This window comes from Protomyces lactucae-debilis, assembly GCF_002105105.1.
Source record: "Protomyces lactucae-debilis strain 12-1054 chromosome Unknown BCR37scaffold_35, whole genome shotgun sequence".
In the NCBI taxonomy this organism is placed as follows: domain Eukaryota; kingdom Fungi; phylum Ascomycota; class Taphrinomycetes; order Taphrinales; family Protomycetaceae; genus Protomyces; species Protomyces lactucae-debilis.
The window spans coordinates 1-25,081 of record NW_024468027.1 but is presented as its reverse complement, the minus strand read 5'-3'; the positions used below and the strand labels follow the sequence as shown (position 1 = coordinate 25,081).

Here is a 25,081-nt window from a genome sequence, read left to right as displayed (position 1 = left end):
CTAACCCTAACCTAACCCTAACCCTAACCCTAACCCTAACCCTAACCCTAACCCTAACCCTAACCCTAACCCTAACCCTAAAAAAAACCCCTAAGCGGTCTTGTTCTTCCTTGACAGCTCAGTCAAGAAATTGTGATGGTTCTTCGTGTGCCTCTTCAATGCGTGGAGTGTCTGTTGGTGTGAGGCGATACTTTTTGACATATTCTTGATCCAATTGTCGTGCTTGCTCGTAGCATCCAGTGACGCTTGTGCCTCTGTGGCAACCGACTCGACGCGGAGAATCAGTTTGGCTAGTTCCGCCGTAATGATCTGGTTCACTGCCGAAGCAGCGTTCACATTCAGTATATAACCATCCGTGTTTGAATCCACATTTGGCTGCTCTTGCAGTTCGTGTGACAGGCCTTTGCAAAAGTCACGCAGACTGATTTCTGTCTGGTCAATGCGTCGAGCAAGTTCCTGTTGAATGCGCTTCAGTCGTTGTTCGAGCGCTTCTGTTTGTGACTCTTTCAGCAACGTCAATGATTTTGCCGCACAATCTGAGAAGAAGCGCTGCAAAGAGGCATCTGAAGTTCTCGTCGTGACTGCCTGAAGCTTTAGATCAAGCTTCCTTCCTAGTTCGCTGTGGTTTGAAACATGCATCTTGTATGTTGCGAGCTCTTGGACAAGGCCTTCCGTTGTCGCCGTCAGTCGCTTGAGTGACAGCTGCGTGGATGCATCCTCTTGAACACCCTTGCTTGTTTCACTGCACGTCGACTTGGACGCAGAAACGTTAGCATCTTCAGTGGTAGCAAGCAGCTTAGCTCAAACTCTCGAAGCGACCGTGTTTGATATGCTTGGTATCGTGCTTCCAATCTAGCTTCCTTCTCTTCCAGCTGTAGTTGATATGATCTTGATAGGCGGCTCTCAAATTGCTCCATATCAGCTTGAGTTTTCTTGCTTTGCTCATACAAGATACTAGCCAGCCTTTCTTGCGTCTGTTCGAGTGCATCCTCAAGTCTCGCTATCTGCTGTCTATCATGACTGGCATGAGACAACTCCTCTTGGCTCGTGTTTTTCCTAACAGTCTCGCCGTTGACATGAATATTGGGCAGTGCTTTTGTTGCCGGAAGAGCATGTTCATTGATGGCGACAGCCCCCACATTCGACGAATCTGCATTCGGTGGAGACTGAAGGCATGTGAAGGTACCAGAAGATTTGGCCCTCCCCGTTCTCTGCAGCTTTTTAGGAGGTTCATTTGGGCTCGCAGATGCCGTAGAAGGCTTTGATAGGGCAGTAGCGCGGCGTTTAAGCGATTGGGATGCTTGTGGGTCATTGGAAACAGTGGAAAGTGGTGTGTCCTTCCCTGGTGCTACCACAGGCTGGACATCTTGAACCTGCATTCCCAGACGGGATCTTGCTGTGCCAGAAGATGACACATTGACATCGCTTCCTAGCCCAACATCCACTGAGCTTGAAATAATTGGCGTGCCTGTGCGATATGCAGGAGAATAAGACAGAGGAGGCTCCACGGCCTGCGCATCATGGCGATGCTGCTCTGCCTTGGAAGAGGAACAACCACGAAGGTCGACCACGAGCATATCGCGCACGATTGGAGAATTGCTTGTAATCTAGAGTCAGACAAGCATGAACGATCAAGAGTTTATACCGGTAGTGGTACTTCATTATGCCGAGGGGCCTCGCCCGATTTTACCATGGAGAACGATGCTGGGACTGTGGCAAGTCGACTGCAGTGCGTGCAGCAACAGATGGTCTGCGCGTTCGTCGCGAATTCAAGTTGGATCGCTGTCAACACTCTCAAATTTCGACACTGTCAACACTTTCAACACTGAACACTCTTAGCGCTGTCAACACTCTCATCACTGTTCGCGGGGTCGGCGTGATCAGCAAAGCTGAGGAAGGATCATCCGCACTGGTAGACAATTGTTGGCCGCAGCAATTGCGGTCGGCACAATCGAGGCGCTTGAAGTGATGCCTGCTGCGCCCGCGACGGCGCTTGGATTTGCAGTCGGTCGAGCGGCAATTAGCGGAACATGCGCTGCAACCCTTGGTCTTCGTTTCACCAACGTGTTGCGCTCGGGACGGGCGGCATTATAGACTGCCTCTTGATCGCTGGCATGTCTAGCTCGTGGCATTGAGAGAAGAAAGACTGTTGCCGACAAGGTTGCTGTTCATCGCCGGCCGGTGGCGCTCAAGGGTTGCAAGATACAAAGACCTAGTCTATATGGTGCGGGTGGGCGCAAATCTTGAGCTGAGAGAACAGCAAGCTGCAGGACCATGTCAGAATGATCTTCCATGGTGCGAGCTGACCAAAGGGCCGGAATGCCAAGTGTTTGCAGGATCCACTGCCTGCCAGGGTATGAGCTGGTGTTTTGCGCTCCCCAGCTATAATCGTCGCGAGGTCCCAAGCCGATCCCCGATATATCATGGTCTGCGCTCTCCCTCGACTTCACTACCAGGCTTCTTTTGACAACGACTATGACTCAATTTTGGTCGCTGTCGACCATCTCACCAAGGAAGCTCCTTTATCCCTTACGTGGAAGCTAGTGGTGCATTGACCTTTGCACAACCTTCGGTCCAGTATCCATCTTCACATCCAAATCTTGGCAATCGCTACTCGATCCACAAGTAAGGTCTCCTTTGTCTACAGCATTGCAGCCTCAGACTGATGGATAGACTGTTTTTTTCGATACTGAATGATTTCAATCATGCTCAAGACGTGGCAGCTGCGTGCGACATATGCCATCTACTAGGCTGATAGACCTTTTCTACGAACGCGTGCTCGACTCACTCACGGAAGTCAACTCCGCAGACACATTCAAGGAGCCTTCTCAGCGTGAGGATGCAAGAAAAACTATCATAAAGTGTTATGAGGAGATGTACACCTCGAGAAGAACAAGTGGTTATGATGCAAAGACGGGTGGACAGGAGAACTTCATGACAATCACTTCCACGTTTTGGATGACTACAACATACAAGTCTACGCAGGGCCTCCTGATGACCGGGAGCATCGGACAATCTGCATCATGGGCCGACAGCATCGCAGCCTCACCGCCAAAGCTGGTCAACCTAGAGCGTTCGTGGATGTAGACAGGCACACTTGTCAGTACGCACATGCCGAGAGTAACTCAGTCCAGGGCAAGACGCCCTCCACTTCTGCAAGCTCGAGCGCTCTCCAGTAAGCCTCCTGTGCGCGTTCCGTTTCATGACGTGCTTCACACAGCTGCCCAAATTTGAGCCATAATTGTGCGTCGAGCGTTTGTTTATAGCTTGTCCAAGGCGCGAGCAGGTCGTAAGCACGGGCATAAGCCGGTTCTGTGCGGTCCATCAAGTACGTAGCATAGGCGAGCGAAGCATGCTCATCGCCATCATCTCTCTGCAACAAGACTTCAAAGCGAGACTCTATTTGTGCCGGTGAAGCATTGCCGAGCTTGATGTTGAGGCGACACTGAGCGAGCAAGACTTGAGAAGTGGCACCAGAAATGGTTTGCGCTTCAGACAACGCCTGGAGGGCATCACCTCGCTCGTCGACCTCCGCTGCGTAGCGCGCTACTCGTAGCCAACACGACGCAATCAGCTCGTTTATTTCTCTTTGCTGTGTTGCTAGCGGTGATTCCTCTCGAGGTTCTTCAACAGCATTCAAGAGCTCTTGTAATTGAACAGGTGCTGAGACGTGGCGATGCCGCTGTACAAGCGATCGACTGGAAGCTGACTTGCGCAGCAGCAAGGAAGGTTGTGATCGCAATGCACCGAGATGAAAACTCGAGCTGCGGTGATTGCTGGCAGGCTGAGACCGTGGCGGATCCCTCGACGGCTCTACAATAACGGGTATGCTTGGCGTCGTTTGTTGTGCGCCAAAGAGCTGCGTAAATGTGACAAAGACGTCCTTCGCTTTGGCGAGTGCTGCATCAGGACCGTCGAGCTGAGCGACAAGATCTACCAAGGCAAGCTGTGCAAATATAACTTGACGCTTTTGCGAAAGTGTCTCGCCGGAGGTGACTTGTGCAAAGGCTTTGGCGGCGCGGTCATATTGCTCTTCTGCGCATAGCAAGTTGCCGAGTATCAGCAAGACTTGGTTGTTTGAATGCTTGAGGAGCTCTTTGATGACCCCAAGCGCTTTCTGCCTGCAGCCTAGGGCAATATGAGCAAGAGCAAGCTCACACGAGGGGGAGAGGAGAGAGATGCACTCGCTCCATGGCTTGCGACCTTGCAGGCACAAGAGAAATGTAGCCCTGCCCAGCACATGCACATCCTTGACAACAGCTTGTACCGTTTGAGCAAACTCAAGTGCCATCTCTGCTTTTGGGAGATCCTCGCGAGCAGCTCGTCCGAGAAAGGTTACTGCATGGTGTGTGGTTGCAAGGAGCTGCGCATCAACAGAGCCAGACGTCTTGTAAGCATGCAGGCAAATCTGTAGATATGCTCGCATAGCTAAAACACATTCGTCGTATCGCCTTAGCGCGCCAAGGACGAGGACTATGGAGCGCAAGATCGCAGGGTCGTGGAAAGTTGCGGCCGCTGCATCGAATAGGCGTTCGAGAAGCGATTCAGCTGTCAGCGGGTCCTGATGGATCTCCCATGCCTGGATATCTGCAGCCAGGTCTTGCCTATCGACCATGCGACGGCGTAGCAGTGTACAGAAATGGCTGGTGAAGTGTGGTCGCGTTGGCTTATAAAGTCGCGAGGATGCGCACAACCAGCGACCGCCAACCAGACCAGCTAAGCTACAAATGCTCGCCCTCTTGTCCTTTATCATTAGGTATACATATGGGTGGAACAGCCTCTGGGCCGTCTCCGCACTTGTCGCGTCCTATGGTATGCAAAAGCTCCTCGTCTACAACGCAGTCTCCCACAGCAAAGGCCTCTCTATACGACAGCAAGCACATCAGCTCCTCGCCGACCTTCGTCAGATCTTGCGCAGCGCAGATAATGTCTGCCTCAGCCTGCAGCGTCTTCTCCATCCACCCAAGCGGCGCAACAAATTCGCCCGTTTGTTTCGCCGACCCTGAATCAATCACGCAACAGGCGTTCATGCTTGCGCTCGAGGACAGGCCAGAAGCGCAAGACATAGCGAATCTCAAACTCATCCTGGCGGCCCGTAAGGTGAAGACGCAGCTGTGTAAGGAAGACAATGTACAGCGCAACGCCCGTTCCTGTCAGCAAATGCCACCAGCCATGCAGCTCGAGCAGGAAACCCCATGGCATACCAATCACATGCTTTGCGTGGGTCAAGTTGGAGCACTGGCCGCGGTCTATACCCCAAAGAGCAAACCCAGTCAAAAAAGTAACGGCGCCCCAAGTTGCCGAGTACTTGAGGTCGTCCCGAGCTTCAAAGTCTTCCTTGTCGACGCGCTTGTGGACGAGATACCAGGAGCGCAAGAGTACAGCGGCAGTGATGAGACCATAAGCAAACTCATGGAAGACTGGGTTCTTGTTGACGAGGTAGTACCAAGTGACACCGGCGCCAAGCAAGGTTGTCCCCGCCGCAAGCAACAGCGAATAGGCGCGCGAAAGTCCGTAGTCAAAGATGCCCCAGAACATAATCAGCGTTGTCCAGATCATAGGCAGCTCATCCAGAAGCTGAAACTCGTACTTGAGTGTCATGTGGAAGAGCCAAGAGCCGAGACCGACGGTGAGAAAGCCGACCGAGGTCAACAAAATGCGTCGCTCATAGTGCCAGCGGATAGCGTTGCGTATGGCGATGGATGCCAGGATGATGAAGATGGCATTGGTCGTTGTATTGCAGAACTCTGCGATGTACCGCGAGACGACGTAGTTCTCCTCGCACCAGTCGATACTTGCAGTGACCGGGCCCCAAAAGTATTTGCGCTTCGGTGTTTTTGTGTACGGTATGGAGAAGTAGCGTGCCATGACGGACCTGACCGTCGCCTGGTTGTCTCTGGTGAGGGCCGCTGCCGGGAGGGTGTGCGCTTTGATGTGTGTTGGGATGTCTTGGCTTTTCCAAGATTTCCTCGGGGCTCCTTCAGGGCAAAAGTCGCCACTGCCGGGGGCCCGTCTTGAGGAGGATGCATGTGCTGGAGGGAGGCCATAGCGAGCATGGACATGTAGAGAGCAGTCTCTGGCTACAGAGCAAGAGAGGTCCCGGGGTACAGCAGCTTTTGCACATCCGGCGACCAGAGACCAGACCGCTTCCTGCGTGCACTGCGCACGCGTTTGTACACTTCCTTGATGAGAGCAAGTCCTTCGGGATGCATCTGCGTATGATCGTGACTGAGACGGCGGCTTGCCTTGATTGCAAGCACTACTGTTCCAAGAGGCGCTGGATCCATCATAGCAGGCCTGCCGAGTTGTTCGCGACAGGCGTGTAGCCAGCGCATTAAGTGGAGCAGCTGCAAGAGGTGGCCTACCTGAGCTGCCCTCTCCTGCGTATCACAGCCTGATGCCTGTACATGCCAGCACACAACCTCTGCATGTTCTTCCCGAAGACGTGTCAGAACGCGGTCGAGATAAACCTCAGCGAATGCACGCGTCGTCCATAGATGGGCAATGTCGGCATGCAGGAAGCGAGCAAGCGGCTGCAGAGCAGCTAGCTGGGAGACAGGCACCTGGCTCAATATACGCAGACGCACATCACTTGAGAGCTTGATTAGTGGCGACGCTTGCATGTCGATGGCATGAGGGATGGCATGATGCGGTGTTTAAGAGTCGGCAGACGGGAAGTCGTCTCCAAGATGAAGCCCCTGGAATCGAATACTGTACAATGTACATTGACAAAAGCCGCTAAAGTACAAACTATCTACTACGGCAAAAAGGACGGAGTCGACTCCTTCCGTTCCACGACATAGGAAAACGTCTTGAGCTCGTGATCCTGCTTTGCCGGACACGTTCCGAGCCAAGGCGCCGGTGCATCGCTCCGGAGCATGCCACCATGCGTGCTACCTGATGCAATGGTTGTGCCATTGCCCGTTGCGTTGAACTGTCGCTGCCATTCCTTTTCCTTTGCCTGCTTCTGCTGCAGCATCGTCTTGTCGATGTTTTGCATGAGAAGGCCACGCACATTCATCACGATGAAGACAGCGAGCAGCGGTAGATATCCCAGCAGACTCGTGTACAAGGCGTTGACGTTCGGATTGAAGGGAGAGATGTTGTAGTCGTTCATTTGCAGAATGGTGTAGAAGAGACGAGGTAAAATAAGGACCATGCAAAGCACAACACACCAGGCGTGTAAGCCGGCTGCCGGCCTGTACGAAAAGGTTGCGATCAGGTGCAAAGTGAGAATGACAAAGTAGGCCAAGAGGGAGAACCACGCACCAGACTTGAAGCGTCCATCTGTTGCTTCAGCGACATTGCCTCGAATAACTCCGCCCCAGGGTCGTAGAGCGATGAGGAACAAGGCCAAGAGATCGAGTGCATAAAAGAGAAGCGGCACCCAAAATTGAAACTTGACCGCTAGGCTGTCATTGTGCTTGTTGAGTGGCATCTCTGGCCGGTCGGCGATATATCTGTCGGCTTCGACTTGCGCCCAATTACGAGACATCTCCCAAATGGCAGCAAGAGTGACGGGTAGTTGAGCTGACCAGAACAGACAGTAGGCGCCGAATCCACCAGACTGGACGACGACGCGGTCGATATCAATAGCAAAAAAGGAGGAAATCATGACACAAATAATGGCCAGGAGCTGCCAGTAGAATTCCCAACGCTTGCCGTACGGGTAGAGCTTTGATTTTGCGCTGTAGGCGCGCTTGCCATGCCGTCTAAGCGCAGTGATGCAGAACGGCACCAGCAGGATGAAGAGCGCGGCAAAGGCTATCCCCGTCCGTCCATGCGACTTGATTGGCATGATGGGCTGGCTGCATCCGGTCGAGTTGGCGACGGTGCCGTTGGTGAATATGACGGGCATGTAAGGCGGCCGAAGCATGTAGCACTGTGTCGCATTGCTGATGGTGCCGTTGCTGTAGGCTGTGCCATTCTCGTAGAGGTACGTGTAGTTCCAGGCTGCAAAGACTGCGACTTGGCTGTCGTTGACAAATGGCATGAAGTTGGTGTTGGTGTTGTACAAGAAGTCGTCGCATCATGAAGTTGGCGTAGGACTCGGAAACCTGAATACTGAAGGATCATTATTATCACTGCTGCTCTATCGTCTATAGTCTATGATGCTGTGTGTCTATCGCGATGCCATGCTGTTGTAACCAATGTTGAATATCATCATAAAGAGAAGCCGATTCTGCTCCTTTGTCGTCATCTAGCCAGTGGCTATAGGGCGAGCTCAAAGACGCGGCCCTGTGCACCGCCAAACAGACCAAGCCTGGCAAGTTCCTTTGCGCCAAGATCCAGAGGAACATTCATGCCTGCGACTTTCCTGCCGACTACCATGGCTTGCTTGAGCGCCTGTTTGATGTGCTGCTCTTGCGATGCTATAGTTCCTCCTGCAGCTGCTCCTGCGCATGCATTCGCCTGTGTCTTGCTTGTGAAGCTTGTAGAGAGAAGGGCATCGAAGTCCTGGGAGACTGAGGAGTGCGGCCTGCGCGAGACTGGGGCGGCGGTGTAGGTGGCGGAGTCGAAGAGGTGGATGTGCGCTGCCTGCCGTGCGTATGTGATTTTGGCAGATGCTCCTGCTGCTGCTACTGCGCGATGGAGGATGGACATGGCCGTAGAGTAGACTGTAATGGTACAGGAGCAGAGCAGAGTTGTCTTCTTTTGTTTTTCCTTTTTCCGTGACGCGACAGAGTGGGAGCGCGAATCTGATTGGTGGCATCATTGCTGCTGCACGCTGATTGGCTGGCCGGAACTATCCCGGAAAGAAGCGGCAACACGCAGTCACAACCAGGCTTGCTATAGACAACTAGACACCAGCTACGTGTTCAAAATCTCACCGGCATTCGGGTGCAGCACCTGACCAGTGAACATCGAGGCTTCAGCAGACGCCAGAAACACATACGACGGAGCAATCTCTGAGGGCTGAGCAGGACGCCCAAACATCGTACCCTCACCAAAGCTGCTCATCTGCTCGGCCGGGCGAGAGGCAGGCTGCAACGGCGTGTGCACAGGACCAGGAGCAACAGCATTGACGCGAATCCCAGTCTCCCCCGTCAACTGGCTAGCAAGACCACGCGTGAACGAGACAATAGCACCTTTTGTAGCGGCATAGTCGAGAAACTGGCCACTGCCACGATACGCCGTCACTGATGTTGTGTTGAGAATCACATCGCCGCGCTTCATGTGCGGCACGGCAAACTTGGTCAGGGCAATCATCTGCAAGATGTTGCTGGCAAATGTCGACTCAACCATGTCCAGGTCCAAGTCGGCAACGTGCTTGCATGAAATCTGCTTCGAAGCATTGTTGACCAGGATGTTGAGGTGGCCATATGTCTCCATGTGCTTGTCAATCAGGTGCTTCGTTTCCTTAAAGTGCGTCAAGTCAAAAGGCATCAGCAGACACGTACCACCTTCCTTCTCCACCATGCGCTTCGTTTCTTCAGCATCCTCCTGTTCCTCCTCCAGATAGACAATAGATATCTTGTGGCATCCCTCGCGTGCATACAGCACAGCGACGGCGCGTCCAATGCCTGAATCTCCGCCCGTTATCAGTGCAGAGCGTCCGTGGAGCTTATTGGCTGGAGTGTACTCCCTCATGCCCTCGGGCGATTCTAGCTTGGTAGACTCAGACGACGGCTTCATCTCCTTCTCGAGGCCTGTCGTGGTCGACGACTGGTGCTGGTCGCCAATGTCTTGTGCAGAGAATTGTCCATCCTTGATGTTGGACATAGCAAGCGTTGTCTGTGTCTAGCATCCTCTCCCTTCTCTCGCCTCATCTTATACCTCTCGATTGCGTCTCCGTCATCGCTGATGTCACTCAATCTCGTCTTGTGGTGGTTGCTGACTACGCTCGAAAGTGTCCCCGCAACGACACTCCAGCTCACCACTTATACTTAGTCTTATAGTCTGCAAGGTACAGATGGCATCTATTAAGCTCAGGACAGGCTCCATGCCTCAGCTCGGGTTCGGCACTTGGCGTTCAGAGCCCGGAAAGGTCAAAGAGCCGTCAGAATCTCAATCGGTGCAGGCTATCGACATATCGATGCAGCCTGGATCTACGGCAACGAGCAGGAGGTTGGCGAGGGAATCAAGGCTGGCATGCGCGAGAACAATCTCAAGCGATCAGACCTCTGGATCACGTCCAAGCTCTGGAACATCTTCCATGATCCGAAGCACGTCAAGGGTGCTGTTCAAGAGTCTCTCGCCAAGCTTGGAGTTGACTACCTGGATCTCTACTTGATGCACTGGCCCGTAGCATTCGAGTATCAAGGCAACGACAAGCCAGCACCGAGGAATGAAGCGGGCAAGACTGCAGTCGACAAGGCCTTGACCGATGACCCAAGCCCAACTTGGCGTGCCATGGAGGAGCTTGTGGAAAGCGGCCTCGTTCGCAACATTGGCATCAGCAACTTTTGTCCCTCTCGCATTGAGCAGCTCCTCAAGTCTGCCAAGATCACGCCAGCCGTAAACCAGGTCGAGCTGCACCCATACCTTGCTCAGCCAAAGCTGCTCGAGTACTGCAAGGAAAAGGGCATTCACTTGACTGCTTACTCGCCGCTTGGCTCGCAAGACAGTGACTTGCTGCAGGACAAGACTGTCTTGTCCATTGCAGAGAAACACGGTGTCGATGCCGGTCGTGTGCTCATTGCATGGGGTTTGACGCGAGGCACCAGTGTGATTCCCAAGTCAGTGACGCCGTCTCGCATCCGCAATAACTTCCAGGCACAGGACGTCAAGCTCTCTGAAGAAGACCTCGCAGCCCTCGCCAAGCTGGACAAGGCCCATCGATTTGTCAACCCTCGATGGGGCCTCGACATTTACCGCGACGGCGAATCCAAATTGTAGACTAGAGACGACACATCTGTGGGCCCTATGCCCCTGTCGCGCTGTATCATTGCTGCATCTACAAATCCATATGTCAATCTTGCTTATGAACATCACCTCTTTCAGCATACAAAGCTTCCATGTCTCTTGCTCTACAGAAACCGCAAGTCGGTCGTTGTCGGACGCAACCAGAATCCATGGCTAGAGACAGATCCCAAGCTGCTTGCAAAAAACAAGGTGGACCTTGTACGGCGGTACAGTGGAGGAGGCACAGTCTATCATGATCTTGGCAATGTCAATTACTGCTATATGACAACGCGTCGAGACTTTACCCGGCTCTTTGCCATTCAGACAATCTGCGAGATGCTCGAGGCCAAAGGCAAGGATGTATGTGTCAATGACAGGCATGACTTACTGCTATCTGGTAAGAAGGTATCTGGCTCGGCCTTCAAGATTGCCAAGGAACGTGCGTATGCGCATGGAACGATGCTGCTGTCTGCCGACCTCGCGAGCGTCAGTCCCTTCCTACAATCAGCCAAGCGGATACATCTGACACACGGCACAGAGAGCGTACGCTCACCCGTGGCCAACCTTGAGATTGACCACAACGAGTTCATGCTCGCTGCTAGCCATGCGTTTGGTTGTATGTCGCCGCAAACGGTGATCGAGAAGGAAGCCTTGGCCATCTCAGACGTTCGCGAGGCAGCCGAGTCGCTGCAGTCATGGGCATGGATGTATGGACAAACGCCTCGCTTCAAAGTACAACTAGAGGACAGCTATGAAGCCTCTATTGTCCGTGGCCGCGTCGACGCCGTCTACAAAGACGGCGAAGCGGTACCACATCCCCTCATATCCGAACCCTTTCAGTAAGGCGGTCGCGCCGTATGCAACATAGTCCGACGCATACTTTCCTCGTGCTCGCGTTGTTGCTCTAGCTGTGCATCTTGTTCCTCCATGTGAACCACAATCCCCGGGCCATCCTTGCTTTCTTCTAGTAGCGTGACGCTCCGCCGCCTCGACAAGGGTTCAGGCTCCCAGTCCGAGGTTGCAGGCGAGTCTGCTTGAGCAACCATCAGTGGTAGTCTCTCTAGCTTCTCCCGTAATGCAGGCCCGAATGCATCGACATTGGGTGGATCTTCGCGTGCAGACTGCCAGCCAACAGGCGGACTGCCCGGCGGTGAGATGAGCCAATTGCGCTCAAGCGGCGGTACCTCGAGCCGGTTCGTCACGCAGACATCCATGTTTGGCGCGTAAAAGATGCGTATTTGACGGCCAGAAACGACAGTCTCTTGTAGACTGGCCCGAAGATTGCGCGCCAGGTCGACCGTGGCGAAGGAAATGACAATGCGCGTAAAGGACTTGAGCGGAATCCAATGCCGGATGGCCTGCGGCGCTTCGCATGCCTGCTCAATCACCTCACGCAGTTGTGCGAGCGATGTGGCGTTGAAGACATCTGCCGGGAGGTTCGTCAGGATGAGTGTGTTGGTTGCGCTTGCTGGTTCCCTGATGCCCGAGAGGCTAGACAAGTCAATCTGCATAGCGGCCGGTTTGCGTCGCAACCAGCTAGTGGAGGCTGCACTGTCTACAGAGGTGGTGGATGCCGTCGAGCAGGAGGAAAGTGTTCGTTGAGGTGTGGCGGGCATGAACATGGTGACTACTGAAGAGCGGCAAAGGGCGTTAGCATTAAGTATGTGTTTGTTCATGTCCAGTCTATATAGTCCCCTGTCAGGCGCAGCTTGAGCACAGCAGGCCCGCCCGTGCCACTGTCGAGGCCCGTCTCCCGGAGGCTGAGTAGGCGGTCGCCGTCTGTAGCTGGTCAGTTGCGCAGTTTTGTGTCGGCAGTTGCCACCAGCCCAGGCGCAGCACCACTTGCACTTGCACACCAGCTCGACTTCCCTGCTCTGTCCTTGGTGATGGGCAGCGGGTCCATATGGAGGGTCGATCCACTCGCAGAGGCACACCCGTCCTTCCCTTGCTCCGAACCCAATGGCCGTGTGCGTGCGGCAATATCTGGTGCACCGCCCAGAGACATGAGCACGACATCTGCTTCAGCGGTAGGCACATCCAGTTCAGCTAGCTCCTCGTGCGTAAACCAACGTAGCATCCATGTCCAGCGAAGTGGAATTAGCAGCAGGATAATGACGGGAAAGCCAATCGCTGCAATGGTCTGTGAGATGGCCACCTCTGCGCCAATAGTGACCCACTGCAGAAGCAAAAAGTAGAGCGTCGCCCGTCTACGCTGTGTTACCGTCCTGACTGGAGAATGCAGGAAGCCCAGTGTTCTGATCGTCACTGGGTTCGTCTCGATGGATGACCAGCCAACAGTGATGAAGACTCCTGCAAAGACTGCACGCGGAACAGTCGATAAAACCACAAGCATAGGTCGTGTCATCATGCCAAAGAGGAGCAAGCCCATCCCAAAATGGGTCCACCTTTGTTCCAAAATCCGCGTTATGCGAGGTCCCTTCTTCTTCTCGCCATCCTCGAGTTCTCCCTTGGGGTATTCCACCATGGCGCACGAATCTGTATGCACTGGTGCTTGCGGTACAAGTCCGTTTGGGTATGGAATGCCGATGAAGCCAGCGACGAGCGTCGTGATACCAAGCAGGAAGAAATCCCAGTGAAAGCCAGCATGTTTCCTCAGAGGATATTGACGGGCTTGCGCCATGAGCGATGAGACATTGTGGTCGTAGTAAAACAAGGCTGTGACTAGAGCCGCAAAGGGGATGGCAATGAACCACCACTTGACGTCAATAGTCCAAAAGTGAAGAAACCAATTGCGCTGCACTGAAGGTGCATATGCTTGGCTGATTGGGTACTTGCGAATATTGACGTTAGACAGATCGCCAGGGATGTGGACGAAGCCAGCAAAAAAGATGGTCCAGATGATGAGCGAGTAATCTGTGCAGAGTGAGCGGATGTATCTGTGCATGTACTGGCTACTGCCAAGCCAAGTTGTGGCCCAGGTCAGGGCAAAGTAGAGCAAAGCGACAAGACAGCTCAAGTAGCCATTCGCAAGGGATGTGCCTTCGCCATGGAACTCCTCGACAATGAGCTCAATACCCTTGAGGATATAGATGATGCCGACGTACATTCCGAATGCTTGACTGCTGAAGTCTGTCACGTACTTCATGTAGTCGCACCAGTTGAAGATGGCGATGGCAAAGTGCATCAAGGCGCTCCAGATACCGACCCAGGCCATAAATTCAAGATACGGTACACCATACCGCACGGTGACAATGTTGTATGTCGTGTAGCCAAAAAGATCAATCAGTCCTGTCACGCCAACGATAGTCAGTGGCTGGCACGAGAAGATGGCAAAGAAGCAAGCCGGTATAGCTGATGCGAGCAGGACCTCGTTTGTGCTCCATAGATCGCCCGTGCGATAGAACATATCGAGCGAGTAGGCCAGTGCAGGTAACAGATTGATGAAGAAAATGCGCACTGTACCAGAAAGGACCTTGTAGATGGTGGCCGCATCTTTGTACACATCTTCCTTGCCTACCCAGTCGCTGATATACCACGGTCTTCGCAGCAACAGATCATTGCGCATGCCGGAGAAGGGCCTGAGCAGGCGCCATTGCCGTACACCCATGGCCTACCCTCTTTGTCAGATGTCGATACTCTGAAGAGAAGGCAAGGTCCTGGCAAGCGCTGGGTAGATCTGTTCGTCCCGCTGACATCAGATCCTCCCGCGGCGATCGAGCGAGAAAGGAAAATTCAGTGAACCGTACTCATCGCTTTAGTCTACGACTATTCATGATCATAGCAGCAGTCTGCGAAAGCAATAGCTAGCACGCTGGTTGTATAGCAGGCAAGCTATTGCTTGCGCAGACTGTTATTGCTACCGCACAACTTAAGCACCCTGGCGATGGTGGTCACTTCCAAGACCAGCCGCGAGGCGAGCACCTTGCTTGAGCCCACTTGCTGCTTCACTGGCGTGCCCTTGCCAGATGCGTACGTCTTGTATGCTATGCTTGTGCCGTCAATCTTGAGGCAGCGACGATGCTCGGACAAACGCTTTGCGGTCCATCACCCAATATACCAGGCTTGTTAGTCAAGTTGCGAAGAAGAAACGCTTTGAGAGCCATGACAAAGGTCTACCGCCCAGGGAAATAGTCAGGATCCTCGTTGACGCCCAAGAGCAAACACTTCTGTAGCTTTGATGCCAGTTTTCTAGCTAACTAAGTAGTTTGTCAAGCTATATGTCCAGCTAAATGCGTATCACCGAGGCTCATCCTTTTGATGCTCTGTCAGACCGGACTAATCGCCTGCCACTTGACGGCCTGCTGCAGCTCGAAGTCATCGACTTGCGCCTTCTGTGCTTGTAATGGCTCGTGGGCTGTGCGATGCGTCTTGCCACCGCGAACATTGATCAGGATCGTCAACGAAGGATTCTTGGTAAGGCAGTGACAGTGCAAAGACAAAGACCAGCGCACCAGTGCCAGCTTGCTTGCCGGATCAGGCCATGGACGTCTAGCCTTCGCACCCGTATGCTCGCTTGGGTATCATCGCCTCCAGCAGGCCAACGAGACTGCAGTCAACGTCCTCAGTATGCACACCAAGATCGTACTTAGGTTGGCAGCAGCCGCACCTCGTGCTAGAGAGATGACGCTGACGAGCAGACGTCATAGCTGAAGATCATGCTCAATGAATACTCGATCCTATAGCTTAGGACAGGACAAGGTCTTGGCAGCAAGGTCGTGTGTGCTGCTATGCATACCTCCCATCAAACTCATTCGTTGTAATACCTTGTGGATCGATCGACTCAGTCTTTTGTGACAGTCTTGTCCAGAGCTGCTTTCAAGAGGATCTCTCTTCACGCAACCTGCTGCTTCCCATCACAGCCTCCAACCCTGCAGACCCCGAGTGAAGCAACATACGGATGTCTTCGCGCACTCCTCTGAGAGAAAGATACGCCGATGCGACCCCTTCTGGCGCTGAAGCCCTTGCGCATCGCCCCAGCAAGAGCACTGCCAGAAAGACTTCCTGAGTATGCTGCCTGCAGGGTTACATCGAGTCGCGTGGAAAGCGCAAGCTAGCCACCCGCTCAAAGACACGCCTTGCACAGCTGGGAGGATGCTGTCATCAATCGGTCGTCATCATTCAGCAAGTACGATGCCGTCCATCTTGCTACAGGGTTCAGCAAGGAGCCATACTGCTCGGCAGATTGTGCAGACCTTCGCGACGCAAGAGCAGAGCTTGTGCCACTACATGTCGCAGTCTTAGCTGTTCATGTCATCCTTAGCGGCCAACCTCCCATGCATCATCTATCTGGCTTGCTGAATAGTTGCCGAAAGCTGCTCAGTGAGTCTGACCTTTTTGATCTGCTCAAGTTGTACCCTGCTCTGCGTAGACTACGTCTCAGAGCGCTCGGCAAGCCACCTTGACCTTTGAGCACGAGCGAGACCTGCGCCGAGCGCTGAAAGTCCTCGTGCCATTGATTAAGAGTTATCACTTCGCAACGACGTTTGAGACCTCGATTTCGAATCCGGTCTAACAAGCGCTCTATCAGCGAAGAAGAGATGAATTCGAGGCAATGATCGCGCGCCTGCCTGCAGGCGCCTTGCTCAACACTCAGCCGGACAGCGGCAATACAGCGAGATTGGGTTACAAGGTCATTCTGCAAGGAGCAGCTTACCTGACTTTGTCCAACCCATATGCTCACCTTGAAAGACAACTCAAGACGCAGTCAGCGTAGGGCATTGCATCGACCGGTCTGGGCGTGATAGAGACTCGATCAAGATGACAACGAAATCAGGGGCTTTCGAGCTCGGCCAATCTGCAATATGCTATGACGAAACGCAAGGATCTCAACTGGCCAAGTTTCCTTCTGGTAATACCAGCGACCTTACTTTGATACCATCACATCAAGCAGTAGAATTGTCGGCATTTGGTCAGCCAAGAGTAGCTTCTCGGTTCATCAATCCGAGCACACTCGAGCTAAGTCTGCCCTGCTTCTTGATGGCGATCTTGATCGAGTCTCTGCAAAGCCGAGACCGGTTGACGCAATGCCCTACGCTGACTTCGTCTTGAGTTGTCCTTCAAGGTCAGCATATGGGTAGGACAAGTCAAGTAAGCTGTTCCTTATAGAATGACCTCGACCCCGAGTCTTGCGGTTTCGCCGCTGTTCAACTTAGGGCTGAGCAAGGCGCCAGTAGGCCAACGCACTACCATTGCCTTGACTTCATCCTTCGTCTTCGCTGACCCAGAGCTTCTTGGATTTACATCTTCGGCATCATCCAGGGTCTCGAATGTGGTAGCGAAGTGAGGTCCTTGGATGAGAGGCACATGGAGCTTGAGCACTCGGCGCAGGTCACGCTTGTCCTCGAAGGTCAGCGTGGCTTGCCGAACCGCCATGAGACGCAGCTTGCGCAGACCAGGGTACAGCTTGAGCAAATCAAGAAGATCAGACTCGCTGAGCAGCCTTTGGCAATCGCTCAGCATGCCAGATACTTGATTTGAAGGCGGTTGGCCGCTGATGATGGCATGTACCGCTAAGACTGCGCCATGCGATGGTACAAGCTCAGGTCTTGTGCCGCGAAGGTCTGCACAATCTGCCCACCAGTGTGACTCCTTGCTGAACCCTGTGGCAAGGTAGACAGCATCGTACTTGTTGAATGTTGACGACCGATGCATGACAGCATCCTCACAGCTGTGCAAGGCGTGTTGTTGAGTGGGTTGACTTGCCTGCGCTTTTTCCGCGACTCGATGCAAGGCCAGACTCACTGAGCAGCTTTTGGCAATCGTTCAGCATGCCAGATGTTTGGTGCAGGGGTGCTTGGGCGCCAAGGGTGACAATAATAGCGAGGCCTGCGACGTGTTGTGGTACATCCTCAGCGCTTGTGCTGCGAGGGTCAGCACAATGGAAGGACGGATTGGTCAGAAAATTCCCATTGAAAGCAAGCATTGTCTTGTCAGAAAGCTTTAGACGTGAAGTGTGTATAGATCTTAGGTAACAAAACATACAAAACATCATACAGCGACAATGATTGTCCTCTCACTAAACATTTCACTGCCCATTGCTGCCAGAAGTTCGATGAGCTTATCGAGTTTTGCCTTGTTCCTTCTGAGTGAGCTCATCGCGACAGGAACAACACCACCGTCTTCGTAGATCAGCACATCGTAGTTGCCCTGGAGCACCTCAATAACTTGGATGCGAGATATGACATCCGGCATCTTTGACTCCCAGACGTTATCGTATGTGCTTTGCATTTTGTCAAGTGCTGCATCGAAAGAGACAAGTACCTCGCCCTGCTTGAACTTGGCCATGAACCGCTCAAGAGGATACCAATGCGTGCTTGCTGGATCTTTGAGAAAGGAAGGAGCGTATTCACCCTTGTACTTCATTTTGACGCAGTCGGGTATAAAATAGCCCATGTAATACTCGCCAAATGGCTCAGCTTTGCTCATGATTGCTTCTCGACAAGCAGATACTCTTCCGAGGCTCAACGATCGATAGTCTGGATCATAAAGGAAGTAGACTGACGAAACGCACCCCGGGAGCAAGTCGAGGACCGCCACGGCAATCAGCTTGCCATCCAAGCGATACATCTGGTGGAAAGAACCAAATCTGTTTGGGCCTTCAAGAGGCGTGTCACACAAGAATCTTTTGAAGCTACTTGGTTGCAGCTCCGACTCTTTGTCGCCATGAATTGCCATTTGATACTTCTTGTACAGCGCAAACTTCTCATCTGTAAATTGAGCTGGCTCCAGGTCGGCAGAGAATCGTGATGAAGCGTCGGTAGAGGCGAGATATTCCTCCATAGTCTTGCATGGCTGGCTTGATTTAAGAACAAAGTCATGAAACTTGCGCACTGCAGCACGCTGCTGCTTGTTGGCCTTGAAAGCATGGGCATTCAATTTAATGGTATAGAGCTGGCAGCACGACTGCACCAAATTTGGCTTGTAGATGTAGCAGCCGGATCTGCGCCAGCCATGGTCAATCATCTTCTTGTAGCCATGCACCGTCAGGGAGTGAGCCCAGGCGCCAAAAGTATGTGACGTGTCTTGCCGACCACAGTATCCTTGGACGTCAGCCTATGGCAGCAGATCTAGAGCCAAGTACCGCATCGAGCTTGATTTGAGCCAGAGTACTCCACAAAGTCCACAGGCTCGCCTTGGAAGAGCATCACCGTATTACCCTGGATCTGTCTGGCCCAGTCTGGGTGGTCATGGTCCTGGCCGTCTCCCGCTGTGAGTTGTCGCGCGACACAAAGCAGCAGACTGCAACACCACGACCAGCACTTTCCTACCTCAAACTCTTCTTTGTCCCTGCACCTCCAGCAGCAATCCAGCCGCGCACCCGGGCCTATAGCAGGACCAAGCCTCAACTCTCACTCATCTCATCCAGCAACATGGGCGACCTTTAGCACATAGCCCGAAAAGCCATCACACGACACGCACATTCCCTCTCCGCCTTCAAGCTCGCCTCATCGCTGGCATGTCGACACGACTCATCAAGCAGAGCGCATACCCTGCTTCGCCTCTGAAGCCAGTCAACGGACACCGCATCAGTGTCAAAGACCGATACTCTCCCGAAGGCGCACGACTCGTAGCCGGCGTCATAGTCCTTTCCAACGAAATCTCTCACCCTTGCGAGCCTCTGGGCAAGTATGTGCTTTGCATCAGCAGCTCGCGCCATCCAAACAAGATTGTCTTGCCCAAGGGCGGCTGGGAAGACCACGAAACTGTAGAAGAAGCGGCCCTGCGCGAGTGTTGGGAGGAAGCTGGCGTCGTGTGAGTTCATCTATTGCTATGGTCGTTGCTAATCTCTACAGAGCACAGGTCACTCGCTTCTTGATACAGGCTAAGGATCCACGCCCACCAAAAGTGCCAGCCTTCACTTCCGAAGCTTCTTCAGGCGACCGTTACAAGGGTCTGGATGTTATACCAGGCAAGGCCATCTCGCGCGCCGAATATCGCTACTTTGAAGTGTCGCCGAGATGTATCTCTGACGACTGGCCTGAGCGTGACAAGCGGACTCGGATGTGGCTTACCTACACTGAAGCGGCGCGCGTGTTGGCAGACAGGACAGAGATGCTGTTGGCGTTGCAGGCAAGCTCTATCGTCAAGTCATAGTCGTCTTTTGTGCGCCGATTTTACTTTTCTCTAGAGAGACTACACCTTTCTCTTTGTATGCGGTCCCTCAACGACCAGCGCTGGGCACCGCTAGGTTCTATAGCTGGAGACTTGACCTGGCGCTTCCCAGCGGAAGAGCCCAAAGCACCGGATGGGTTCCGCTGGCTGCCCTCTGGTGGGTTTCCGCAGCAGCATCGCTGGCTCGAGCTGCTCGCTGAAGACAATCTTGTAAAGCTCACTTATAAGCTTTTTGGGAGACGTATCCTCGTGAGGGTCTATGTATCTTGTGAGGATGTGCATCCCAGGCAACTACAGCTCAGGCCGTTGCATCGATCCTCCTTTCGCAGACTCTTGAATGAGGCCAATGCTTCGCGCGATGCCTGGACGATGGAGGCTCCACATACAGCGCTGTTGCCGACTGACAAGGCTGCGCTGTCCACGTTGTACAGCAGTATTCCCTCGCCAACGCTAGACTTACCCAAGTGCACGCCTCGAGATCAGATTGTCTTTGACAGAGTCTTGCATCATGCCATACCAGGTCTTGCATCGGACCTCTATGCCTACCAAGTCCGCACAGTGTGCAGGATGCTACGACATGAGCTGTACCCAGAAACAATTCTGGATCCTCGACTTGTGCCCTTGAATAACGTCTTCTTTGATCAAGAAGCATGCAAGTTTTGGAAGACAAGTTCAAGCTACGTGGCTCCGACTGGAGGTATCCTCGGCGAAGAGATGGGAACTGGCAAGACGTGTGAGTGTCTCGCGCTCATGCTCGCGAGTCTCGATACTTTGCCAGCAAACCCGGCACTGTTGCCACATACGACTTATCGCCTCCCCCCTGAGCATTCACGGCACCGGTCGTCAGTGGGTAGATCGTTGCAGGAACGCTGTGCGCAGGTTGCACAAGAAGCACATATTCCTACTCGCTTCTTTCTCCAAGCGTACCCTCACCTGGAGCCAGTTCTCTGTCAGTATAGACAGTCATTTTTGAGTCCTCCACCAGCCCTTCGTACACGAGCAAGAAGCCAAGACGTCGACGAACGGCCGTGGTCCCGCGTCTGGCTTTCCCACTGCAGTTTGATCGTTGTTCCCGATAGCTTGGTCAGTCAATGGCAACATGAGATTCGGAAGCACGTTGAGCACGACTTCCTCCAAGTGCTTGTTCTTGCTGCCAACAAGCTTGCTGCACCCACACCAGACCCAAAAGAGTTGCTCCAGTATGATTTGGTGCTCATCTCGCACACTCGATTCTCTCAGGAAGAACGACAGCATGCTCAAGTACAGCACTGCCGGTGCTCGTATGCGAAAGCAACACGACAAGTAATTTGCACATGCCCCAAGACGCCAGGTTATACTTCGCCATTGACTCAATTGCATTGGCTGCGTCTCATGGTGGATGAAGGTCACACCATGTCAAGTCAACACTCAAAAGCTGTCCGTTTTGCCTCACAGCTTAGTGTCGAACGACGTTGGGTCGTTTCCGGTACACCATCACGCGGCTTGGTCGGTGGACTCGCAGACGGAACAGAATTTCAGAGCGAGCGCATCGACCTCGAAAATCTGAGCGTTACGCTCTGCGACTTCCTGAAGCTCCAAGCATTCGACAAGCAGCAGTGGCGAAGAGCGATAGCAAAACCTTTTCTGGACAGGAGACCAGGTGCTACGCAATGTATACGCAGCCTCTTGGAGGCGATTGTCATTCGAAATCGGCAAGCTGACATGACAATGGACGTCGTTTTGCCACCGCTGAGGCGAAAAGTAGTCTACCTCGACCCAAGTCCAGAGACTGCCTTGTCACTCAACATTTTCAATGCTCTTATTGCCATCAACGCAGTGACGTCTCAACGCATCGACCAAGACTACTTTTTCCACAAGTCGCAATCGACTGCATTGGCTGCTTTGGTGCGTAATCTGCTCATTTCTACCTTTTGGTGGACAGGAACTCCAGCAAAGGATGTCATCTCTGCACGCAATGTGGCCCACGAAGCGCTTCGGACCAAAACCTTCAGTCTAAGTGATACTACTCTACTGCAGCAGTCAGTAGCCGTCTTACAACAAGCACTAGAATCGTCGGCCTGGCAGGCCATGTCGACGACCCACGAGCTTGGATACACGTTGAATGCTGACTTGTCCGAGTCTCTTCAAGAGTACTGGCTGACTCCAAATATGCCAAGACTTGTTGGAGGGTCAGCACTTGCGCTGGCTCAATGGGCTGCGAATGAGGCGTTAAAGCTGCCATTATACCAAACTCCAGATGATCACCTCGAAGGACATCTCATCGCAGCCATGATTAAGCGCAATGCAGCCAAGAAGCGACAAGCCATGAAGAAGAAGGAAAAGGAGGATACGAGAGACATGAAGAAGTTGAGCTCACCAGCCAAGGAGGCAAAAAACGCAAATGTCAATCCAGCAATCTTGCATGCCTCACGCCTTTCTCAACTCAAAATTGTGGCGACGAGTTCTGCCAAGCTCAACTACCTGCTGCAGCAAATCTTGCAGTACGCTGAGACAGACAAGATTATTGTATTTTCTGATTTTGTCGACCACAGCTACCACATTGCCGAAGCACTGGAGCTCTTGCACATCCCACATCTAATCTATGCCTCTCGCTTGCCCTCTCATCTCAAATCCCAGTACGTCTTGACTTTCAATACGCAGCCACACGTCCGTGTCATTGTCATGGACTTGCGACTCGCAGCGCATGGTCTGCATCTGTCTGCAGCAACGCGCATCTATTTTGTGCAGCAAGTCTGGTCGAGAGCAATCGAATCACAGGCCATCAAGCGTGCGCATCGTATTGGACAGACTCGCGAAGTCTTTGTAGAGACACTGGTGCTGCACGGCACGGTGGAGGAAGCCATGACGCGACGACGTGATTCAGTCGCACAGCCACTCGAGAAGCAAGTCACGGATGATGAGGTGATTAGAGCAGCTGTGCAGCATCCACAGTTTTTGCCACTGAAAAAGCAAGAGCTTACCCTTGCCGGACCACCGCTGTTTCTGGCTGGGGAAAGACCACCTGCCCCACTCATTCCTCTCAAGCGAAGTGTTTCGCCTGCACCCGGACTACCACGTAAACGGGTCGCATTCAACCTAGCTTGACTGGAATGAAGTTGCCAACAATACAACTTGGAATATTGTATCGATCACGCTTGATTGTAAATGAAAAGCAGCAGCTGACGACACCATCACCACGCTGGAGTTGTAGCAAACAACTCGTCAAGACTGCCTTTTGGGCGCCGTCAAACGCAATATTGCCATACTTTTCCCAATAGTTGACGGCAGAATCCTCAGCCATGAGTTCAGTGATGGCCAGCTTGCCGTCTCGCAGATGTTCTGCTGGAATGTTGAGTAGCGCTGCAAATTCCTTGTTGCCACGAAAAATTTCGCCCGTACGGCGCCAGAGACAGGCCGGTACGCTGATGCTGGTGAAGACGCGATCATAGTCGAGGAGTAATCGCTCAAAGGCTTCTTCCACAAGAATGAGGTCGACATCCGTCAAACGCTTGGCAATGGCACGAAATGCTGGTCTGAATGTTGAAAGAGGCGCGAGAATGCGTTGCTTCGACTCTGCAGACATGTTGGCGTCCATGTACTTTTGCAGCCGGGCGTACCCTCGAACATAGTTGAATGGTTTCATGAGTCCAGCTTCCACTTTTGCATTGATGACACTTTTGAGGCGATCTTCTGCACTCTCAGGATTTGGATCCGCTGCAGTCAAGAAGAACTTTTCCTGGGCAGATTCGGAGATGCCATTGACAGAGCCTGGCTTTGAAGGATTTTGAGAGTTGGGTGCCGTGACACTGTTTGCGCGTGAGTGCTGCCTTGAGGGAACGCGAGACTCGGCCTCCTCTTTTGCCTCGGAAGGGAGTATCGGAACAGGTACGGGCGGACTCGCTGGCCGTATGGTAGGACTACCCATGATGTTGAGAAAGTCTGAGAGCACGAGAAATTCACTGGTAGCTTGCTCTGATGCAAACTGAGCATAGTGCGGCTGGTTCTGAAAGCCAACACTGAATAGGCTCGGATCATAGAGCATGCTGAAGTCGCTTGTGAATGACTTATCCAGATTGGCGGGTAGGACACTTTGTGATGGAAACACCGGTGTATCTAGCGCAGCATTTGCATATGAGATCGGAGCAGTCGGTGGGCGCATCAACTCACTAGAGACAGCGCGCTCCAATTTGGGCATTGCAGGCTCAGGACTCTTGATGCTGTGTGGAGGACTTGTTGATGAATCTGCACGCATCTTGCTCGTTTTGGCAGGCCGCGCCTCATCATAGCATAGATGGCCGATATTGCGTTTGACGCATCGAGAACACGGTCTACCAGCATCACAAGTCATGTGCGAGCGCCGACAGTAAACGCATGCTGCAAGTTAGCTTGGCGCTGCAGCATACAGGTGTTATACCGTGATTGACTTTCTTGCGTTTTTTGCCATCGGCCTTTCTAGCGGCTGCCTCTTGCATGCCTTTGCCTTCATGGCTCGCTCCCTGCTCCATGGCAGCAGAAGGCCTTTGTGATTGTAACCGTTGATGGTTGCTGTCGTTCCGGAACTCCACACTTCACTTCACTTCACTTCACTTCACTTCACTTCACTTCACTTCACTTCACAAGTTCACACTAGCTTGACCTGACTTGAGCACTCCCAGAAGACTCAGGCTGTTGGCTGCGCCGTCCATCTTGCATGTCGGCTGAAGAAGCTCGTATCTGGACTAGCAAGCCAGTCGCTCGCTTGAATAATGCTGGCTCTAGTCAACCTCTGTCGCCTGCCACAAATGCTCAAGCTCCCTCAAACGACATCAAGCCTGCAGCTGCTGATAACGCGCCAAGACCCGCTATAGTGAATCCTCATCTACAGTCTCTGCTTAGCTCTGCAAGAACGCCCTCTACTTCGAGCACGTCTGGGCATAGAAAACGAAAGCGCCTTGTAATCCCTGGCTTGAGCAGTGATGAGGATGAGTTGACAGCAACGCCTGTTCAAGGCGCCAAGCGCGCTGCGAGGCCTTCTGATTTGGTTGCCCAGGCTGGAATCAATTCAAGCAATCAGCACAAGACTCAGACGCCTTCAGTGGTTCGACTGGACAAGATTGCACCTGAGGTCAAGCCTGTCGATGTAAAACCACAAAAGCCTGCTGCTCAACGATATGCGCTCATGTACTGCGCTGACTTGCTTCAAGAT

At 52.9% G+C, this 25,081-nt stretch overlaps 16 protein-coding genes across 16 annotated transcripts; 5 read left to right on the top strand and 11 right to left on the bottom strand.

Moving 5' to 3' along the window:
• Positions 1–90: 90 nt before the first annotated feature.
• Positions 91–2,132, bottom strand: BCR37DRAFT_390069 (uncharacterized protein; the record flags this gene model as incomplete). Its single annotated transcript, XM_040870797.1, has 4 exons — positions 91–742; positions 820–1,607; positions 1,646–1,807; positions 1,911–2,132. 4 exons carry the CDS (start codon positions 2,130–2,132, stop codon positions 91–93), a joined length of 1,824 nt encoding a protein of 607 aa, XP_040721816.1.
• Positions 2,133–3,100: 968 nt separating this feature from the next.
• Positions 3,101–4,615, bottom strand: BCR37DRAFT_395991 (uncharacterized protein; the record flags this gene model as incomplete). Its single annotated transcript, XM_040871700.1, has 1 exon — positions 3,101–4,615. One exon carries the CDS (start codon positions 4,613–4,615, stop codon positions 3,101–3,103), a length of 1,515 nt encoding a protein of 504 aa, XP_040721815.1.
• A 265-nt stretch (positions 4,616–4,880) lies between these two features.
• On the bottom strand, positions 4,881–6,313 carry BCR37DRAFT_232636 (alkaline ceramidase-like protein). Its single transcript, XM_040866519.1, has one exon. The coding sequence runs from the start codon at positions 5,866–5,868 to the stop codon at positions 5,008–5,010; it is 861 nt and encodes a 286-aa protein (XP_040721814.1). The 5' UTR covers positions 5,869–6,313; the 3' UTR covers positions 4,881–5,007.
• Positions 6,314–6,985: 672 nt separating this feature from the next.
• Positions 6,986–7,951, bottom strand: BCR37DRAFT_336798 (uncharacterized protein; the record flags this gene model as incomplete). Its single annotated transcript, XM_040867240.1, has 1 exon — positions 6,986–7,951. A coding segment is annotated over one exon (966 nt), but the record flags the coding sequence as incomplete, so codon positions are not given.
• A 260-nt stretch (positions 7,952–8,211) lies between these two features.
• On the bottom strand, positions 8,212–8,604 carry BCR37DRAFT_395988 (uncharacterized protein; the record flags this gene model as incomplete). Its single annotated transcript, XM_040871699.1, has 1 exon — positions 8,212–8,604. The coding sequence occupies one exon, from the start codon at positions 8,602–8,604 to the stop codon at positions 8,212–8,214; it is 393 nt and encodes a 130-aa protein (XP_040721812.1).
• A 113-nt stretch (positions 8,605–8,717) lies between these two features.
• Positions 8,718–9,991, bottom strand: BCR37DRAFT_232667 (oxidoreductase-like protein). Its single transcript, XM_040866522.1, has one exon. The coding sequence runs from the start codon at positions 9,721–9,723 to the stop codon at positions 8,812–8,814; it is 912 nt and encodes a 303-aa protein (XP_040721811.1). The 5' UTR covers positions 9,724–9,991; the 3' UTR covers positions 8,718–8,811.
• Positions 9,944–10,839, top strand: BCR37DRAFT_403969 (NADP-dependent oxidoreductase domain-containing protein; the record flags this gene model as incomplete). The annotated part of the gene is made up of 2 exons (XM_040872047.1): positions 9,944–9,957; positions 9,978–10,839. The coding sequence occupies 2 exons, from the start codon at positions 9,944–9,946 to the stop codon at positions 10,837–10,839; spliced, it is 876 nt and encodes a 291-aa protein (XP_040721810.1).
• Positions 10,551–12,161, top strand: BCR37DRAFT_232641 (uncharacterized protein). Its single transcript, XM_040866520.1, has one exon. It carries the CDS (start codon positions 10,867–10,869, stop codon positions 11,686–11,688), a length of 822 nt encoding a protein of 273 aa, XP_040721809.1. The 5' UTR covers positions 10,551–10,866; the 3' UTR covers positions 11,689–12,161.
• Positions 11,823–12,371, bottom strand: BCR37DRAFT_339472 (Calcipressin-domain-containing protein; the record flags this gene model as incomplete). The annotated part of the gene is made up of 1 exon (XM_040867333.1): positions 11,823–12,371. A coding segment is annotated over one exon (549 nt), but the record flags the coding sequence as incomplete, so codon positions are not given.
• On the bottom strand, positions 12,162–14,497 carry BCR37DRAFT_232642 (HCO3 transporter family protein). The gene has a single exon (XM_040866521.1). It carries the CDS (start codon positions 14,411–14,413, stop codon positions 12,635–12,637), a length of 1,779 nt encoding a protein of 592 aa, XP_040721807.1. The 5' UTR covers positions 14,414–14,497; the 3' UTR covers positions 12,162–12,634.
• A 2,408-nt stretch (positions 14,498–16,905) lies between these two features.
• Positions 16,906–17,457, bottom strand: BCR37DRAFT_395983 (uncharacterized protein; the record flags this gene model as incomplete). The annotated part of the gene is made up of 1 exon (XM_040871698.1): positions 16,906–17,457. One exon carries the CDS (start codon positions 17,455–17,457, stop codon positions 16,906–16,908), a length of 552 nt encoding a protein of 183 aa, XP_040721806.1.
• A 639-nt stretch (positions 17,458–18,096) lies between these two features.
• Positions 18,097–18,846, bottom strand: BCR37DRAFT_331333 (arginine-tRNA-protein transferase; the record flags this gene model as incomplete). The annotated part of the gene is made up of 1 exon (XM_040867021.1): positions 18,097–18,846. A coding segment is annotated over one exon (750 nt), but the record flags the coding sequence as incomplete, so codon positions are not given.
• A 415-nt stretch (positions 18,847–19,261) lies between these two features.
• On the top strand, positions 19,262–19,899 carry BCR37DRAFT_353077 (uncharacterized protein; the record flags this gene model as incomplete). The annotated part of the gene is made up of 3 exons (XM_040868168.1): positions 19,262–19,557; positions 19,599–19,650; positions 19,720–19,899. 3 exons carry the CDS (start codon positions 19,262–19,264, stop codon positions 19,897–19,899), a joined length of 528 nt encoding a protein of 175 aa, XP_040721804.1.
• Positions 19,900–20,286: 387 nt separating this feature from the next.
• BCR37DRAFT_353055 (SNF2 family N-terminal domain-containing protein) lies at positions 20,287–22,431 on the top strand (the record flags this gene model as incomplete). Its single annotated transcript, XM_040868167.1, has 3 exons — positions 20,287–20,879; positions 20,976–22,077; positions 22,195–22,431. Coding segments are annotated over 3 exons (1,932 nt in total), but the record flags the coding sequence as incomplete, so codon positions are not given.
• A 126-nt stretch (positions 22,432–22,557) lies between these two features.
• BCR37DRAFT_335221 (uncharacterized protein) lies at positions 22,558–22,788 on the top strand (the record flags this gene model as incomplete). The annotated part of the gene is made up of 1 exon (XM_040867174.1): positions 22,558–22,788. A coding segment is annotated over one exon (231 nt), but the record flags the coding sequence as incomplete, so codon positions are not given.
• A 199-nt stretch (positions 22,789–22,987) lies between these two features.
• Positions 22,988–24,451, bottom strand: BCR37DRAFT_407388 (uncharacterized protein; the record flags this gene model as incomplete). Its single annotated transcript, XM_040872119.1, has 2 exons — positions 24,311–24,451; positions 22,988–24,270 (listed from the first exon to the last, which is right to left on the bottom strand). Exons 1-2 carry the CDS (start codon positions 24,399–24,401, stop codon positions 22,988–22,990), a joined length of 1,374 nt encoding a protein of 457 aa, XP_040721801.1. The 5' UTR covers positions 24,402–24,451.
• Between the last annotated feature and the right edge of the window lie 630 nt (positions 24,452–25,081).

Excerpts from the sequence above, each read along its gene's own strand:
- BCR37DRAFT_232636 (XM_040866519.1), bottom strand. The coding sequence starts at position 5,868 with ATGGCACGCTACTTCTCCATACCGTACACAAAAACACCGAAGCGCAAA.
- BCR37DRAFT_232667 (XM_040866522.1), bottom strand. The coding sequence starts at position 9,723 with ATGTCCAACATCAAGGATGGACAATTCTCTGCACAAGACATTGGCGAC.
- BCR37DRAFT_232641 (XM_040866520.1), top strand. The coding sequence starts at position 10,867 with ATGCCCCTGTCGCGCTGTATCATTGCTGCATCTACAAATCCATATGTC.
- BCR37DRAFT_232642 (XM_040866521.1), bottom strand. The coding sequence starts at position 14,413 with ATGGGTGTACGGCAATGGCGCCTGCTCAGGCCCTTCTCCGGCATGCGC.